The sequence below is a fragment of the Spodoptera frugiperda genome, chromosome 23, assembly GCF_023101765.2.
Source record: "Spodoptera frugiperda isolate SF20-4 chromosome 23, AGI-APGP_CSIRO_Sfru_2.0, whole genome shotgun sequence".
In the NCBI taxonomy this organism is placed as follows: Eukaryota; Metazoa; Arthropoda; class Insecta; order Lepidoptera; family Noctuidae; genus Spodoptera; species Spodoptera frugiperda.
This window is the reverse complement of record NC_064234.1, coordinates 11,572,575-11,592,374: the sequence shown is the minus strand read 5'-3', so window position 1 is coordinate 11,592,374 and position 19,800 is coordinate 11,572,575. Positions and strand designations below refer to the sequence as shown.

The 19,800-nt window shown below is 34.9% G+C and overlaps 2 protein-coding genes across 2 annotated transcripts; one reads left to right on the top strand and one right to left on the bottom strand.

Annotated features, from left to right (window-relative positions):
- The first annotated feature begins 6,276 nt into the window (after positions 1-6,276).
- On the top strand, positions 6,277-15,828 carry LOC126912156 (TRPL translocation defect protein 14-like). Its single transcript, XM_050702909.1, has 5 exons — positions 6,277-6,436; positions 8,605-8,741; positions 12,209-12,756; positions 12,979-13,199; positions 14,086-15,828. Exons 1-5 carry the CDS (start codon positions 6,310-6,312, stop codon positions 14,418-14,420), a joined length of 1,368 nt encoding a protein of 455 aa, XP_050558866.1. The 5' UTR covers positions 6,277-6,309; the 3' UTR covers positions 14,421-15,828.
- A 1,401-nt stretch (positions 15,829-17,229) lies between these two features.
- Positions 17,230-18,999, bottom strand: LOC118267193 (uncharacterized). The gene is made up of 4 exons (XM_035581030.2): positions 18,780-18,999; positions 18,556-18,694; positions 17,992-18,141; positions 17,230-17,909 (listed from the first exon to the last, which is right to left on the bottom strand). The coding sequence occupies exons 1-4, from the start codon at positions 18,845-18,847 to the stop codon at positions 17,688-17,690; spliced, it is 579 nt and encodes a 192-aa protein (XP_035436923.1). The 5' UTR covers positions 18,848-18,999; the 3' UTR covers positions 17,230-17,687.
- Positions 19,000-19,800: the final 801 nt, after the last annotated feature.

The following is a 19,800-nucleotide window of genomic DNA, read 5'->3' as shown; positions in this document are numbered from 1 at the left end:
AACAAGACGCCAAATAAACAAAACATTTAGTATTTCGAACAAACGACCCCGAATTTCGTCGAACATCTCGCAAGAACTAGGTTCAGTAGTAAAGCCCAACTCAGTGCACTCTGCACTTGTGTTTGTTTCATATTTCACACGTTTTAGCTTCGAATGGCGAACTGTGTGCACATTAGGCGCCCTCGTCTCTCTTTGCGTGCGTACCTACATATTCCTTTTAATGTGTACCAAAAGTGCACAACATTCCCTTTCCTTATAATAGGTGTAATGCCTGTCTACATTAAAAATATAATAGTAGGTACTTCAAGATACGACAAAAATACAACAATTTTAAATTATAGGTATTTTCAGGCCATAACTGCTGAAAAGTATACTTGTACTTAAATTAAATACCACATTTTTATAGATGTAGTTAAGGCAATAATTGAAGTTATAGGTATTGAACAGTTGCATACATGTCCGCAATGCAATCGCGATGCCTCTTGTATTGCTGTTGTACTGGTGTATAGGTACATGGCCTACGGTGACTACGCAATTTTATAGGTATTAGGAAGAATAAAGCAGTCGGATTTTCATCTAGCAAAAAGTCACAGAAAAAGTATAATTAGCATTAGCATTTCCGGTGGTAATAACAGCAACTTAATCTGCGGTTTTGTTATTATTACCTACTGAATTGATGCTGTTTGTTTAATGATTTTTACATCGTGCTCCAAACCTATTCAAAAACATAATTTTTTGTCTTCGTCTTTTCCGAATTTTAATATGACAAGTAGAAAGGCATTTACTCTCCGACTTATCATAATAATTGTTGGCAAAGTGGGTACAACTTAAATTAGTGGCATTTAATGTACAATTGTAATAATATTACAGTTAAGTAGAACACCACTCCAGTCTTATCGTATACACTTATTAATGATAACAATTTCAACTGGGATTTTCTTAGGTAGGTACGTATTTCAGGCTCTATAATCAGATGTATATCTGCGTCATGAAATAACGTAAAAAGAAAATGTTCGTGATTCTTTACAAGCATTCTAAATATCTAAAACATTCCATAGAAACTAAATTTTACAACCATTTTACTTTTAAAATAGATGTTTAAATTATTGAGCTCTTATATATTATGCATTAGATTACTATAAATTAATTATTTTATTTGTTAATAAACGAAGTCATTTGAAAATATTACTTATGTAAAGTCCAATCAAAGTCTGCGTCGGAGTGTAACGGAACGTTGTTTTCATGATGGCAGGTGTGTCATTCATATGTTTTGGTTTTTTACATAAATAGTACGTTATAAAAATATCAAATGTTTATTAATCTTTATAACAAAAAAAATAGTAAATACAACAGTGACCGTGTGACTGTGTGATGTGTATGTGACGCAGTTGCTGCAGTGGAGTGTGTTGCGCAGAATATGATAGATGGTAGTGGAGGGACGCGGGTGTTGTAAAATGCCTTGCGAAAGCTGCGCCGTGCAGTTCAGCATGTTCAAGCGTAAGCGAGCATGCAGCGAGTGCGAGAGGTTCTACTGCAGCAGCTGCTTGCGGCGAGGCGGCGGCGCCATGTGCGCGCCCTGCCGGGTGCTGTCCACCCGTCCGCTCACCAAACAGGCTATATCCCATTTGAAAGTGCGCGACGTACAGTGCTTCTTACAACGACAGAATGTCTCCACCAGGGGCTGCGTTGGTATGTCTTCCTGGAGCTCTATAACCCGCACTAGTTACAGACTACAGTAAGCTGATGAAAACAAATCCAATAAGAAATTGTAGTCACTTAACTTTACCAGTTGGTATGTTACTAGCTAGTCCTCAGAATTCTCACTGGCTTGCTATATACAACTTGTTCAATAGACATAATAAACTGTTGTTTATTAGATTAGCAAATTTAATCAGAAGGTAAACAAACAAGCTATCCGACGAATCCCAGTCTGCTTCCATTCCGTCACGTCACGCAATCGAAGTTTGTCGCAGTGATAACGACTCACATCTGGTATTAATAAGATCAATGGCGCAGATTGTTTATTTAGAAGTTTTTGCTGTGAATTAAAACGATTAGGTATTGGTATCGTGCCAGTAACCATATATAACCATGCGGTATGTAATTTAAGAGCTTATGAACCCATCTGTGACAAATTTTGTCGCATCATAATGATGCCTTTTTTTTCTTATAATAGCATGACCACCTAATTAGGTTCACCACAGACGTACAATGTTTTGTTTGGCTTCTAATGACGTGTAAGCGTTGAAACTTTTTTTTTGACATTGACGTCAGTGGAGGCGTGTTGACCAACGTACACAAGAGAGCTGCCAAACATTCTATGGAACAGACAGACGGACATCTTTACAAAAAGATTTCTTTACTTTAAAACATTTTAATTATTCCAAAGCGATGATTTGTTCCTCTGAAAGACCATTCATCTTAATCTGTCTTTAATTATAACGAAACTAACAAAAAATCCCCTTGTTCAAAACATCAGGGAATATCACTGAGTCATAAAATTACGTCGATACGCTGTACAAATGAAACGTAAGTTTGCTCAAATTACGATGAATAATGGAATTTGAATAGTGCATGAAAGTCATGGAAACAAATCACGCGATACGAAAATAAATTTGTGTTCCAAGTTATCTTTTACAACAATACAAGAGTTTATGTCCTTCGTATTAAAATAACTTCTAATACGTATTTTTACTGGATTCCTTACTCCATTTTTCGGGACAGATAGCGTTATCAGGGTTTGTTTGCATTTAAAGTTTTTATCAAAAATAGATATGTATAGGACCCTTGCACCTTTAGCACACGAATTTTATTTCAATCCGGTTTAAACTAAATATTTCTTCGCGGTGTGATTAAAAAGAAAACTAAACAAGGCTCTATTTTAAGACGACGCAATCGATCGTTTACAGCAATGTTACAGATTACTTTTACATTGTTCGGTATTGTTACATTTTATTTAAAAGGTATAAAATGGAAATATTGTACCATTCCGTTCTTGGTGTAAAAGCATTTAGTTTTGACCTCGATTCGTCAACCTGACTGCAATTAGGTACTAGGAAAAAGACAGTACAATACGGATTTCTAGAAGTAAATCTTTTTATTCGAAGAAGGAAAATTAATTAAACTTTTTTCTTCCTCATTTGTCATTTACCTATTTTTTTGTTACTATCCTTTTCCTTAACAATTAAATACAATTTATTTCCGCCATTTTACGTAGTACCTAATAAGTAATATTTTTTACACAGCTCTTAACAAAAACAATAATGTTTTTATCAAGTTCATGGCTATAGATTTTTTCTTATCTATCATGTGATACCTGAGTGACCACTCAAAAGTAGGTATTTATGACTAGCAAAACTAGCTGTACATAGTATTTATGAGAGGGCTCTAATCAACTCTCTAACAATAAATTATTCTAAGTTAAGTATATTTGCTGAAACATTTAATATGAGGCTGTAGATTATAGCATTATCTTTTTAAAGCCCATTTCTTTTTTAATACTGACGATACACGTCGTCATTGCCTTCGTTATATATTCTAACAACGTCATAAAATTGTCTAGGCAGCTGTCGCCTGTCATTACTCGTACATTTATAACGAATATTCGCAAATGTGCCCCACTTTTGAAATGATTCCTACTGTTTCTTATCTAACAATTACTCGTAGATTTAATAAAACACGTGGGTACAGTAGTCATGAATCGTCCTCATCCAGTACGAGTTCATCGGTATGGCGCTGAAAATAAAACGCAGCAGACAATCAGGGCCGAATTAGTCTCCCAGCACGCCCCTCGCTGAAATTATTTACTTGATTATTTTTAAATAGACAAGTTCCAAGGCAACGTCCTTTAGCTATTAGCTACAGACTCTTGTCAATCATTTCTTTTCAGTTGTTTTATATTTTTGTAAACTTATCAACGAGCCTCACTATAATATGCTCCACGTCCTCCTTGTTTCTTGTTACCAACTGACAATAAATATTTACTGAAGTAATTGTAATGCGGTGTAAACCGGCGGTATTCATGTTGTCTACATTACCGCTCGGTTACGGCCAGAATCGTCTTACATAAACAGGATACCTCTAGACGCTGTGCCCTCTTAATAGCCATAAGATCGTTGCCATTTAAAAGCCGGTGATACACCTAATATAGAGTTCTGCACATTAAGACGGCATTTGGCAATGGAGACGTGTTTTATCTACGATACTATACATACGATACTAGTTAGATCGGATTCCATAAGAAATGAGTAACATTTCATGAATGATTTGGATGCTTATTATTATTAAGTTATCACGACAATCACTCGTGCTATGATTTGAAATGATCACGCAAGAATATAATTGTTTAGCATATAATGTTTTTATTGTGAAATCTATATCCGTGCCTATTTTTTGGCATTTGGTATGACAATGGTGTCTGTCGGGGTCGTTAACAGTGATTTGTAGGTGATAATATGTGTTCCGCACGCCGCGCCATGCCGCGTCACTGCCCCATTGCGTCATAAGTCTTGTGCTCATCTCCCTCACTGTCCAAAACTCGAGGAAATAGCGACATGGAAAAATAAACGTGTCAATTTTACAGTCTTTATTAAGAAACATTTTGAGTTTATCGCGTTTTTAAGTGACAGGATGATATTTTAAATTCTCTTGCATCATAAATGTATGAAATGTACAGTTGGACATGGCTTGTATATTGTATTCACTTGCTGTAGGAAGTAGGACTACGTTTTTATAGCTATTTATCTTTTATTCATGTCGTCTTTTATGATGCACCAGTGATAGTGCGCTCTTACCTACTTCACTATTATTTTCAGTCACGTTCTCTTGAACGAGACATTCAATTTCCTTTCATTTTGAAAATTTCTACATCGCGTGCGTGACTTTAGTTGACTAAATTTAATTGTGCTAGCTTTTGTACCTACGACATTCATTAGAATAGATCGTGCCGTAAATCGCGTTCAACGTTCATGTCTTTCTAAAACGTTTGGATTATCCAAATAACTTAATGTAGATAAATGAGCTTTACTGTCATCGTTTATTATGCAGCGGGTAATTTGCCAGATAGCATACCTTCAATGTTTTCGCTAAATGAAACAGAATATCAAACGAACTTTCAGAGATTTGGAATTAGATATTCTCTTTTGTACTCCTTTCCCTTTGAAGCCTCTAAGCTCCATTTCCTGCAGGAAATTAACGTGTTACTTTGTATTAGTCATTTCCTAAACTGTTATCTGATAACTATGTCGGGGTATTTGTTGCACCAGTATCAATTTTGTTTGTTTATTCACTAGATATAAGCGTTATATAATTTAATAACGGCTATCTATCACATCTAAATCTTTGTTGACCTTTCGAAAGCCTAGATTATCCATTTACTGCGGTGGTAACATCTTGTAAATTAATACGCAAGCTAATCCTGTATTATGTATATAGCCTAGAATCATATACACTTAACAATAAGTACTTAACAATGTTTGTCCGTCAAGATTTTTATGGTAGTTCTTACACTTCAGTCAATTTAATCTATTAAAGTACACAATTGAAGAAACAGTTCTTGTACTCGCAACAGGGGAATTCCATTATCAATAGCTTGCTTACTTCATCGGTTTTATTAAAAGCTTAGCGTTTACCTACATATTCATAAGTAGGTATGTATGTAATATGTATCACAGCTTGCCATAGTCCACGTGTGTCGTTGGCTCAATTTCAATATTTGACTATACAGGTTATTGTTCTAGAAAACTTATTTCTTATTCCAACACGACCGTTTTATTCTTTTAACCTTTTAAAGTCCCGCCCACATTTTCTCTCATTATAATTGATAACTTGCTGAAATACTGTGTAACGTTTAATGACATACATTTTTCAAAAATAATTCTATTATTGATGGCACCGTTCTAAAAGTACTTCTTCAAACATAAAAAATAAAACTCAAGAAAATACATGTAGATTTTTCTAGATGTTTTCTTTTTTCTGTGTATACGCGGGATATGTATCCACAAAGATTATCTTATACAGCATGTTTAGAATACCTGTCTAACTTTGATCTTCTGTGCTTTCTCATGGCTAGAGTTAATTAATTTTCTGTTTACATTACACTAACATAACCCTACACTATACATGGCTTGCATTTGAGACATAACATTAACATAATTTTGTAAAAATAACATAATTCTCACGAGTAATAACTTCGTGGATGCTGTTTATTGTTGCGAACATATTTCTGCAGTAGCGTCATACCTATAAGAATAGATAAGTGTAGCCATTATAAGCCTTTGTATTAAATAATGTGTGTCTTTTGTTACAGCAATGAAATTCCAGGAGAACCTTCTAAGGACTATGATACAGATTGAGAACACTTTCTTCGAACTGGGCAGGACTTGTCAGAGGGATTGCTTAATTATATGCGATAGGGGTGCGATGGATGCCAGTGCATGTAAGTCTCATTACATTTACTAACTTAACTTTAAAGTATTTAAGTCCAAATTCGTGACGGAGTGGTGTTAAAATTAAGTCTGCTAATGTTACAAGAAACGTGGCAAATAAACAAACAATGGTGTATTCAGTATGCTAAATTACCACGTGATTTCCAGTAAATGCAACAGATTATACCAGTATTGTGTACAGATACATGAAAACTATAATTAACATGTCTATTAATACTGACCGCAAACAGAACATCATGCCATAATTATGATTTACATACACAGACAGACAAATAGACGCCTGAAGGGTGATTTGTCTGAGAATGAATAAGTGTACAGTGTAGATAAATTCATCAACACTGTTATTCGTCTAGTGTTTACGTCTATCTTACTAATGTTATATGTGTATGTCTGTTTGTCACCCAATCACGTCAAAACATCTTAAAAATCGTGATGAAATTTTGCAACCAGTTAGATTATGGTTTGAAATAACACAAAGGTTACCCTTTAATGCTAATGCTTTTATCCCACGGGAATGCAGGCGAAGCCGATAGCAGAAGTTAATTACATTATAATTACCTGGAAGATAAATGCCACGTGCTTTAAGTAGTATGTTGTATACAAATATGTACGGCAACGTGTTTAACTACGCCATGGTTTATTATCATTGCAAGAGTCACTCGTTTCTCAACAAGTTTTATTATGGAAACTTACACACAGGCTTGTCTAGTGCCTAGGTAATGAGTCAGTAACAAGAAAATTATTATACACCATGTGGGTAAATAAAGCTGCTGTAATCGTCTCTAGCGTCTGTGGAAAATGTTTTTAGAATCTAAGTTTCAGGTTAAAAAAAGATTCTAAACGTTCTAAATTATTTTTGTTCTAATCTATTAAATGTGGTTAGGATAATTATTGTTAGTGTAAATTTGTCTTAGAACTTAGTAGAACGTAAACAAATTGCGTGTTTTATAAAAATATCAGGTCAAACTATGAAATAGATTAGATAAAACTAATTAGCTATTAGACGTGTCTTCAAAAGTTATATGGGAATAAACTAATTTCTTATAATAACTAGTAATGATTATGTATGAGTTAATATTTTACCTTGTTTTAATTTATCTGTCAAACCTAATTTAAGCTTGAATCATCAATTTCTGACGACAATAACTAACTATATTTTTATCAAAGTAACTATAGTATACCAATAAGTTCAACACAAAGTTTAATTTTGCCGTTGTTAAATTAGAACATTGATGATTGATATGAAATTGAATACTTACTGCTTATTACACTTGTATTTATGTTTATTTTGCACCGATTGCGTTAATGCTACTGTAATTTGAACACGGGAAATTTATTATACCTACAACAAAGGAGAGCGTAAAGTCCTAAACTTGTTTACCAAGTCATTATATTTTTGGAAAGGAAAAATCCTCTGAATAGGTGCATTTCCTCAGATAACGTTCGTTGGTTCCGTCGTAAGCGTGACGGGCGCTGAAAAGATAGAAATAACAATGTTAGCTGCTCTGATTTACATACATTTTAAGATTGCATACAATGTTGCCTCTTGGCAGTAATCTAGTCACATCTAGATAGTTTAAACGTGCCACCGGTACGGTACTGTCGCGGTTAACATCACTTGTATTCATTCTATTTACATAATGAAATCTAACCTTTATCATATAATTAAACAGATATCTATTGATTTCCTTTCTTCTACGAACAAACACTCATTATCATTTATTTCTTCAATGAAACATGTAGGTATCTACTTAATTTTTTCCTGTATCAATACGGCTTGTTATGTAAATTCCAGCCACGCGTCCGCACCAAGGAGGTCATTTGCTCTACTGATAGCAACACGAATTTTGTTTACTTTACTGCGGTATTATCTGAATAGGTCATAATTACAAATTATAACTCGATGCCTTTATCAGTCATTCTATTTAATTAATTCTAACTAGAGTTAGTTACCTAAGTACAAAGGACGCAAAGCTATGATTATATGTATACTGTTACACTTTCTGGTCTAGACAATTGTTGTCAAGGCGTGTGGTGTAAAAAAATAAAAGCATGTCAGGGTTATGTAAAGAAATTGGCGGGAAGCCGACGTAGAAAATTGTTTGAAAATTTTAATTGCATCTCTTTTTCTAATAGCAATCTCTTGGACACATTTCAGTTATATCGAGAGAGAAATGGGAGTCGATGTTGGTAACAAACAACTGGAACTGCGTCGAGCTGAGAGACAACCGGTACAATCACATCGTACACATGCTTTCAGCTGCCAACGGGGCTGAGGACTTTTACTCCACCGAGGTAAGCACTTCCTTTCTCTTGCACCGGTCTACGTCACAAGTCAGTGAACTAGGAAATGCAGGCCAAACTCCACGAAACTAGGCCGCGTCTAAAATACACGTTAGATAAAAGTCACTTGCTTGATAACTACGCCCGTTGCTATTAGCAAAACAAATTGTTTTATTTCATTTGTTAGTTTAATACGGATTTGAATGCAAACAATACAACTGTTGCAATACTAAATACATTTTACTCGCAAATTTTCCCTAGAAAAATAGCGTTGTTTATGATTGTATGAAAAATAACTTTTATCTTAGATACCAGTGGAATTAAAATTAAATGTATTTAGACACGCTTGTTGCCAGCCAAGTGTACCTATACCATTCATACTCAAACCACAAGTAATGAAATGAAACCCGACAGTTAGGAATGCGTAATGTTGATTACTATGATCCAACCTGTCGCCGGCGTGCAAGGGATATGATACATGATCATTATGCTTAAGCCACAATGATACGAAACATATTGAAAATATCATAATACAAACGCAATATAGATAACGACAGCAATAGACTATTCCAAGATCGTATAAAACGAAGGTTGTCTAAAGTCTTAATGACTGTTATCGTAAAAATTTTACGTCGATTTTATTATCTAAAAACACTAAAATCTAATGTAAATACCCATTAAAGGTGGATGATGGATATACTTATTTAATGTGACATAGTTATTTTGTACTCTCGATCAAAGTGTTATCCGTAACCCCGTGTGCTGTGGGTGTGGGTATTATCGGCTTAGCTAGAACTACTCGCACGTCAGTCTTAGATAAATACGTACGTATTGATCTAGCAATCTATTGAGGAAACATTCCCACCGTCTATTTTAAAATTTAACGAATTCGCGTCCTATCTATAGACTGGCGCGTTTCAATGTCAAAACAGATTTCGCCACCTAACGAGTGATAAGTCTGTCTATGTTTACCTGAATGATACGAACTGTTTTGGTATGATAACACACCTCATCATACTAAATAATTAGCGTGAGATAAGTAATGTGACTAATAAGCGTTTGTCAACAAAGTTCTTAAGAGACACGAGTACTAGTAATCAGATATAAGTACTCTAAAGCATATTTTGTTTGCATCATCTAAAATCAATTTGGAAAAACTAAGTAAGGTACATTGATAAAGGATACAATAAATCATAGCTGCATTTACTTGTATCAAAATCTCGACTAAAAGTATAAAGAATAAAATGAATAGAAGTATCAATTACCTATGCAAAAAGGAACCATATCCTATGTACATAAGTTTGTAATTACAAAATCATTCACGTTTTATCGGCCCTGACACAAGGTAGAAAATTACTTTACGTTAGAATCAGTAATTATAGAAGGCATTATTACATAAGTACTTAAGATTGACGGTACGAAAATTATCAAATAAAAAAGGAAGCAGAATTAAAATATTAAATCAGCTTTGGTTTTTCTAAAATGAGCAGACTGATAGCTGATAGATAGTACTTTTGGGGAATAACGCGCTTGCGGTTTTTTTTTAATTTCATGTTCCAAGAAAATATGTATTTATTTTAAACTCATTATTTATTTAACAGTATTTTGTCAAGCATCACCATCAATCATTTTGAGAGACATCGCTATTTATTAACGCTTGGCTCTCTCTCCGACATGTTTTCAAGCTATCGATTACCTTACCTACACAAATATACTGTTTATGCGGGTTTCAAGTAACGTCAGACCAGACAATGGATAATAACAGGGGACCTACTGACAGCACGTGACGGTTTTCATATTTAAATACACCTATGTGACAAAGCATCACTATATTCTACGTACTCCAGTATCTATTTACTCAAATTACTTGATACCAACTGCGTATAACAAATTATCACATTGTATTTGTACATTAGAATGGTATGAACGCGAAAACTGCTGAAGAGATAATGATACGATTTCCATCAATGGATAATTCTGACATAGTAGCGGGTTTAAGTGTATAATTTATGAGTAGATCATGGACGCGTGATGCCCAAACCTGTACCTCGTTATAATAGATACTATTAGATACATAGCTAAGTATATAATTGCATATTATGTACTTTTTGAACTGACTCTACCACTTATTACGCGTTACGTGGTCAGGAACGTGACTGAAATAATCAATGGATTTAAGTGCAACTTCATTGTAATATAATTGCCTACCTAACGTAAATTTCGTCTAGCGTGTCATTTGGTCACGTTATGAGAGTCGTGTGTGGTATTTTGATTGTTTTACTATGTTCTTGTAGCTTTTATTTATTATCTATTGACATACTTATAGCTTTCCATCAGAGCGTGTACCGCTTGGAATTTAAAAGATTTTTCTCGAGTACTTTTAGTTTCACTGAAGGAATATCTGGATAAAAAGTGGCCAAGGTTTCTGAAAAAGAAGTTTAACTATGATGAAAGAATTTATCAAAACGATCCAGTAGTTTCAATGCCAATTCAATGCAAATAAATAACGATATATTTTCTATTTTTCTTGCTGTCGTTATGAAAGTAGATAAAGTAGTTTTATTAATTAAAACATGATACTTAAATGCAGATAATTGATTAGCTTGTATCATAATCATATCGTACTATCTTAGGTAATAACCTACTTAAATGGAAAATTTATCCAATCTATGTCAATATTAAGGACAATGATTATTATACATAACAAATGAAACAAATAAAGTAAATGGTGCAAAAATGCAACATATTTATTTATTGCATTTGAATATTGCTTTGTTGTGACGACCTCGTCGAGTGGTTGCAACTGCAATTGTAGAGGATTTAGCAACGGGTTTTATTGACGCCTAATCCTTCGAGTATTACAGAGCAGACGTCTTTTACGTCATATTTCACCTACAGATTAATGATCCCCTTTACGAATAACCTGTTTATTTATTTAAATCCAATACAATCAATATCTCAGCATGTTCATAACAAATAGTAAACGTTTAAATCTGAATTAGTTAGCATATTTTTATTTCATTAAACGGTTGCTCAGAGCTATAAAAACAGTATTATTCAAATGTCTAACTTTATGAATTACCGCAGAGCATGCAATCCTCTGTTTGTGGTTTCGCAATAACATTGGCAATGTGCCATTTCAAGACAACTGTGATAAAGCCCCCTGTATCAATAATACCTAGTTTCAAGAATAATAATAATAATCCAGTGGCGTCATCGAAAGATAGGATTAATGTTTTGTTATGAATTTCCAAGATCAGGAGATTAAGGCGCCCTGATAATATTGATTACTATTCGTCATTATGATGTATTTGTCACGTGACGAGTAATCGTCTGATGTCTAATCACACTTGGAATCTGACAAATAAACGTATGACCTAAATTAGTTCCGCGCCTATTTTTGCCTAACCTTGACAGATACGATATCTGGCTCGATTGAATTGTAATAAATAGCTATAACTTATGGTTTTCATCGACAGGATCACGCCTGCCGATCTGAAGGCGTTGAGCTGGCGAGGGAACTGGATTACAATGCGGCTGCCGCGTGGATCGGTCATCCTTACTTCGATGTCATCGACAACTCGACCGACTTCGACCTGAAGATGAACCGGCTCATCGACTGCGTGTGCCAGAGGATTGGCATTGACACCGGTGACCGGCTCAATGTCAACTCCAAGAAGCGCAAGTTCCTCGTCAAGTCGCCGATCGCTCCAGACTCGGAGTTCCCCCCGTTCCAGGACTTCGATGTCGTTCACAATTACTTGCAGAGCGATGTCCGCAAGGCACAAGTCCGGCTCCGCAAGCGTGGTCAAAAGGGCCACTGGTCCTACATACACACGCTGCGGAAGGTCCATCCCATCAATGGCCAGTCTGTCGAAGTCAGGACGCAGCTCACGCATCGAGACTACTTAAACCTCCTCCCGCAGCGTGACGAAGCTCACTTCACCATCTTCAAGAAGCGTCGTTGCTTTATCTACAACAATCAGTACTATCAGTTGGACATTTACAGACAACCCTCACATCCCAGGTGATTAGGTCTTCGAATTATTTCTATTTATATGTTTATTTTAATTTAATGCAGCTTTATATTGTTATAATAAATTAAGTATTTTATATATATTTATTTTATTATTTATTTATTCATTCGTCAGATACAAGGTTCAAAGGTAATATTTATGTATGTATGCTTTTTTGGTGACATAAAATCCTTTCATAAATCAATATCTAACTAAAACTAAAATGTTTCCAGGTGCCGGGGACTAGTTTTACTAGAAACGTACAGTGCTATTCACGATCAAGACACGCTGTTGGCGTCGCTACCAAAATTCCTTGTCATTGAGAAGGAGGTGACCGGCGACCCCGCTTATTCTATGTACAACTTGTCCCTCAAAGAAGATTGGAAGAATTCAAAAAAGTACTACACTGGTGGTGAGAGCTCCTCACGTGCTCACCCACATATTCCCACAAATGGTAAGACGGAAGATGTGTTAGCTTTCTCTTCGGATATATCTACATGGAAATGCCTCATCTGATTTCATACAAATTCAAATAATACTATTAAATCAATATTCAATACAAATTCAGATTTGAACAAATTGTATGCTTTTGGATGAGAGACACTTCAATATTCCGTTTATTAATGTCTGCAACTGCTATTAAAACATTTGCCGTGTTTGCCACTAACTTTTCCGCGATAGAAAAGTTTTAATAGCACTTGTCTCAGACAGACCCTTGAATTTATGTCTCTGTTGATCATTTCTTTGCATGCGATATTGTGATGTGAACACTGGCGTAAATTGTGTTATAGAATAGATTAGACACCCCTATTAGTACCGGTAGACTTCTATTTTACTAGTTTTTATAGGAATCTTTTTAAACAAATATTCTGTCTAGTTTTTGTCTCATTACACATTGAATGTTTTGCACTAATAAGTCAATATCTCCCCCGTAATACATATCAACGTTTACTATCTGGTCTACTAATATTCGAGCCTCATTGTCATTACTTATCAAAACATGAAAGTTTAGGGAAATTATGCGTGAAGAAGAAATTGTCAGTAAGAAAAAGACGCGGGAGGTATGGATACATTTCATGTTTCTACCACTGTGTGAGTATTGCTAGTTCTCCCCCACCGGGTCCCCGAGTATATTAAAGTCACCATAACTTTGCAGATACGAGAGCTGTTACTATTTTGGGACGAACCGAAATGGGTTCATCCGATGAATCTACTAATACGGAGCGCAATATTTTGTAAAGAACATTTAGCTTAGAAAACGTGACTAACACATTTGCGCCAGTGTCACTATGAAACACGTAGTTTGGGGGTTAAAAGGAAATTTTCTTTTGATTTATCAGGGCATTCTAAAGGCTTGACCAACGGCCACAGGGATGACAAACACATTGGCTCTAATGGAGTCGCGAAAATGAATGGCCACGCAGGTGAGAAAGTCAACGGTCATGCCATCAGTAAAATGAATGGCCACGCTGGTGATAAAATTAACGGGTACAGTGATAAGGGCACTGCGCGTGGAGCCAAAGTAAATGGCCACCACGCCAACGGGCACGCTCCGAAACTCAACGGTGCTGCAGTAAACGGCGCTGCGCATGAAACAGAGCTGGACGAATTCAAGAAGAACCACAGAATGGATCTCGGATCACCAAAGATTACAAAGGTCGCTGTCAAGATTTAATTAACATTAACTTACCTACTTTAGATTTTGAAATTTTATGGAATTCCACTTTGTAACACTTCGATATACACCAAATTATGAAATAGCAATAATGTTAAGAACTACTTAAATGTAATAAATAACTATTTCATTATCGCCAACCATCGTTAAAGGATCATGTATGCTCGTATATTGTATTTATTCATAGTACTTTTATATGAATTGCCAAAAGATAACTATTTTTGTAGTATTCCTTAAATATTACAATATTTTACATAGGTAATGCATCCAAGAACACCACAGCGTATAATATATTGAGCAATCTGAATAATTCAGATATATGTAATAAAATGTTTTGTATTGTTTGTGCCTTTACACAGTATGATATACTTAAATACTTTTTCATAAAAATATAATACAAATATTGTCATTCACACTAATAGTATGTACTTAAAGTGTTGCAATAATATCAATTTAAGTATTGTTGCAGTATGTTAAACACTATGGACTAGTGTTTTAGGTTCTAATGTACCTAACGCGATAGCATTTTATTTATAGACTTAATTTAATTATGTATTGACGACGCGACGTTAGTAAATTTCATAATTAGGACGTTGCAGTAAATCGTTTTAGTTTGTAGATTGATTCGTGAAAATTTAAATGTCTCGATGTTGTGTGGTCACGTAGATCGTTCACACTTGTTTCTTTACAGGGGTCCAAATGTTATCTATCATTAACACCATTCGTTAACAGTATTCACTAGGGCGGGTCCCCTGAGCTTTTAGCGTTGAATTTGTCTTATAAATGAAATATATTTTTATCAGAATAAAGAAATATATTTATGTGACATAGAGTAATTCGATTTAGAAATTGATGTCGTTGCAATGTCACTATTTTTTTTATTGTCGAAGGAGACTAGTACCTACTTAAAGCAAAATCATAAAAATAATTTTACAAAAGTATTTTTAAGGCCATCTTTTTAATATAATTTCAATGTAACGAAGACAACATCTACTGTATAGCGGTTTGCTAAATAGCTATGAAGCTATTCAATCGTTTGGCAAAGATCCACGGTAGCATTGTTAATGGCTGTGCTATTATAATTGAGCAATTGAGGGCTCTAATTCTACAGAGCAAACGTTGGCGGCGAACGTGCCAACTGAAATTAATCTTACTAGCCGTTTGCACCAAAAGGATAAATGTAACGCTAGCTTTATTGCAGTGTTTATCTAATAAAATGCAAGAATTATTTGAGTTTGTCTAGTAAGACTTGGCTTTGAATATTGTATTAAATAAAACTTTACATTTTAAAATGTAATTTATTTTTGGTGCATCGCGCTATTAGCTTTTGGGCGTAAAAATCTCAAAATTGCATATTATGTATGTACTTCTCGCATCGTTTCTTAATAAAGAAAAATGCGTCATTGGATTTCTTTGTTTTACTTACAACCTAAACCCAGTAATTTGTTAGATCTTCCAGTTCGATTTGAGCACGAGGTGTTTGTTATATAATTAGCATATACATACCTATGGCGTTACCGTAGTGGTTGGGCGACCGCCTGCGGCACACGCAATATACAGTGCGGATTCGATTCCCATATGAAATAAGTATTAGTGATTCACACTCGTTTTATCCTCGAAGGGGTAGGCAGAGGTGCACATTACGGCACATAATTCCGCTATACAATGTTCACCCACTTTTCACCATTTATGTTAAAAGTCCCATGTAATATGGGGTGAGTCTATTGCTATATACTGGGTATAATTCCAGACTTCGTGCTAGTACCGATAAATTTTCGAAAAACCGAATAAAGCCCTGTAATATATTGCCCGACCTGGGAATCGAGATCGTGACCCCTTGTCCGGCAGTTGCACTTGCGACCGCTCGATCAACGAGGCATTCGATCAAGTTTCGTTCATTTGTCCGATTGAATTAATGTAAGTATTATATAATAATTTAATCATGGTGAAAATTCCTAATGGGTTTTGTTAGGGTATCGGACTTATGCCCGAATACTCAAACGCTACTCAATTTTAAGACACTCTCAAATGTAGTTCTGTTACTATCAATTCTTTATAAAATGACAGAGATAGCACGATATTTAAGTACAACTTAAAATTAAGTAGCGTTTGAGTATTCGGGCGTTAGTTTGACAAATGAAACCACGCCGCTTTGCACATGTGTATATGGGCCCATAGTCCTACAGGACGACAGGAACTCCTAATGTTGAACAAGAGGATCGTTGGTCATCATCATCAACAAGTCGTAACTGTTCCCTGTTGGTGTTTGACTATGGGTATACTTAACATAGGGGTGGGATCGCATTATACAAGGATCAGGTTTATTAAGGGTCAAGGAGTACTATAGCCTGGTCGCAGATTCTTTCAGGGAAGGTTCATATATGATGCGTAACGACAAAATAGACAAATGTATAAAGTTACACTCAACCGATGATACGCTCGACGTATTTTACGCCAGATTATGAACCTTCCCTTAGTCTGCTCTTACGACACCTCGTCGCAACAGTAAGGGTCAATTTATACTAGCGCAGAGTCGAAGCGTCTTTCCAAAACTGAACATAACACATCCAACCTTAACTCCACGGTGTAACGCACACATTAATTCGCGCGTCTGCGCGCGAATAACGCTTCGAATCTGCGCTAGTATAACCCTTACGCTAGTATAAATCGACCCTAAGAGTTATGACAATGATAATGTTGTTCTTCGGCGTCACCACACGCTAAAGGACACGTTTGGTACCAGATCGTAACGGGATCGCAGTTTTCATTCTTCACTACCTATAAGTACCAAAACCATAAATCAGAGAACTTATGTTGTAACTATGATCATATTTATTTTTTAACACAAGAAATTGAACATTTTTGTTTTGGTAAATATTATACATGGCTGTGGAATGCAAGATAAAGCTTAAGTTTGTGGAAGTAAAATAAAGATTGCTGTGAATGCATCATGGTCAACTAATATAATTTTATCTAAGTACAATATTGGGTGGGATGGTGCCAGGTCCATTTTGAGCAATTCTCAAGGATGTAACTTTAACATAAAGTACCTAATCTGGTAAATATGATCCATAAGAATAAGGCAACATCTCAATAAAACATTTCAATGTTTAGAGTACAATGTTTTCAAGTTAGATTTGCTTGAGCTATGCTCAAAATCCACCTTTGGCAAGCAATAACATTTATGGAACAATAGCTTTTAATGCAAAACAAAGTTGCCAATTTCAACCATGCCACAAATACAGCAGCCTTGACACAAGTTATTATTTAGTTTTTATTAATATCTTTGATTTTTTGTTCTTTATACATTTTAATAACTTTTTTGCCAGGCACTAGTGTCTGGCTTAACCCTGGTCGTTTGAGTTTCTTTTTATCTGTGGCTCCCTCCCAGACGGCATCATCTGTGGGTAGGACAGACTCAAGGACGGCTATAGGCGGTGGAGCTGCAGTCATTGTCCCAGCTCCTTCACATACCACTGATTTCAGTTTCTGAAAAACCAACAAATAGTTTTTGTATTTTATTCATATTAATATTAAAAATGTAAATAAAGATTGTGTTGTATTATTTTACCTGTTTCTCTGCTTCAATCTCATCATTAGACTTCTGTATATCTGTGTCATGAGCATATTTACAGTTGTGTCCGAAGCGACAGCGGCCCTTCCGATAGTTCCAGCATATCCTTTTGCCATTTATCATCTGTGTGTTGTCTTTACCTGGAACCTTACAGTCATTGCCTATGTACTTGACGATTGTATGCACAACTCGATATTAAACTTTCCTGACCTATAAAGATGCTATTTGAAGTCTGGTATCAATTTAACATAGTGTAGGTAGTTACAAATTATTGACCACTGTTCATGTTAAGAAATTACATAATAACCATGCATGAGCAGTCCAAAGGGCTGTCAAAGTTGAACAATGGTAAGTGTTCCTGAGTACTACATAGGTGATTGGCAATTTGGAACCGATCTGAGAAAGAGTCAGAGAAGTCATAAGAATAACATTGTTAATTAGTATTTGCTATCTTCCATTCATATTATAACCTACACTCCAGCTAGAAGTAGCTCTAAAAAAGTTTAAAAACTACCTAACAATATCATAAAAGATGTTATGTGTTAGGAAGTCAACATATACCATTTTAACATGCTTTTCAAGTATTGCAGCCTTTGCCAGTTCAGCTTCCGCGAATGGATTGGAAAAAACAGAAGTTTGTAGGCTACTTTCCCCGATCGTCGGCTTTGGTAATTTGAGCTTTGTACTCTCGATCTGAGTCCTGAAATAATGAAGCACACACATATAATCATACGATATTTAGTGAAGAAATAAGTTTAAGTTCTTCTGTGATAGTTTTAACTTACTTTTCATTCTCTGTGTTTTCTTCCTCGGTATCACTTGAGGATGAACCGTAACCTAATAAAGCATTCATTTTGGAAGGTATAAGACGTTTGTAGAAGAGAAACCTACTGGAATAGTAACTACTTATTAAAATAATTGTAATAGAAAAACCATGCTTCTCTGACTACACTGCACAGATAGCGAAACAATAACAAATTGTCAAATTCCGTAAATCAATCAATGAATGTGATAAAAGAAGACAACGCCATTCAATATTCGGAGTGTCTCGCTCTAATGGTGATGACACTAAAAATATACGTTGATAAATTATTTAAACTTTTGCTGTTAATAAGATAATTTTATATGTTTCGTTATTTTTTGTGAGAAAATAAGTAAATAAAATAAAATAAAATTGTAATGAAAACTTTTAAAACACTATTTATTCTTCCTATGCTGGCAACATTTTTGTTTTCTCACGTTGTCATTTTATGAATGTTGTGGCTACTAAATAAAATTCTCCAAAATGGTAGATTATTAAGTAGGATAGCACTTTGATCTCAAGAGCTTTTCCTAAGAGTAGTGTAGATCCAGAGAAATGTAGACATAATTACTTCCTCTTTCGAATCACAGATTGAACAAGTAACTGTCTTTATTAGATTGACTGATTTATACAGATTTATTCAAATGACATTCATTTATACTTCGAGAAATATAATCGGCCCAATGTCACTTTAACTTTATTGTTTTATAATGTACTAAAATTTTGGGAATCAATCCTGTCTCGTTTCAGTTTTTTGATCCTTTGGAAACTTCTCTAATAACTGTTCACAATCACTTAACTAACAAAGTAATGTTTTTGATAAGAAGATTTTGAACCATAAAAAGATAAAATAGATTAACAATAGAAAAGTGTAATTCCAGTGAGTATTACATCTAACAATGCCGTTAAATACTATTAAAATCGAATTTCAGTCAAACACGTGTTTCGAATTGGTTATTATTTTTGAAGTTTTGGTAGATATCATTTATTAATAGTAGAATTTT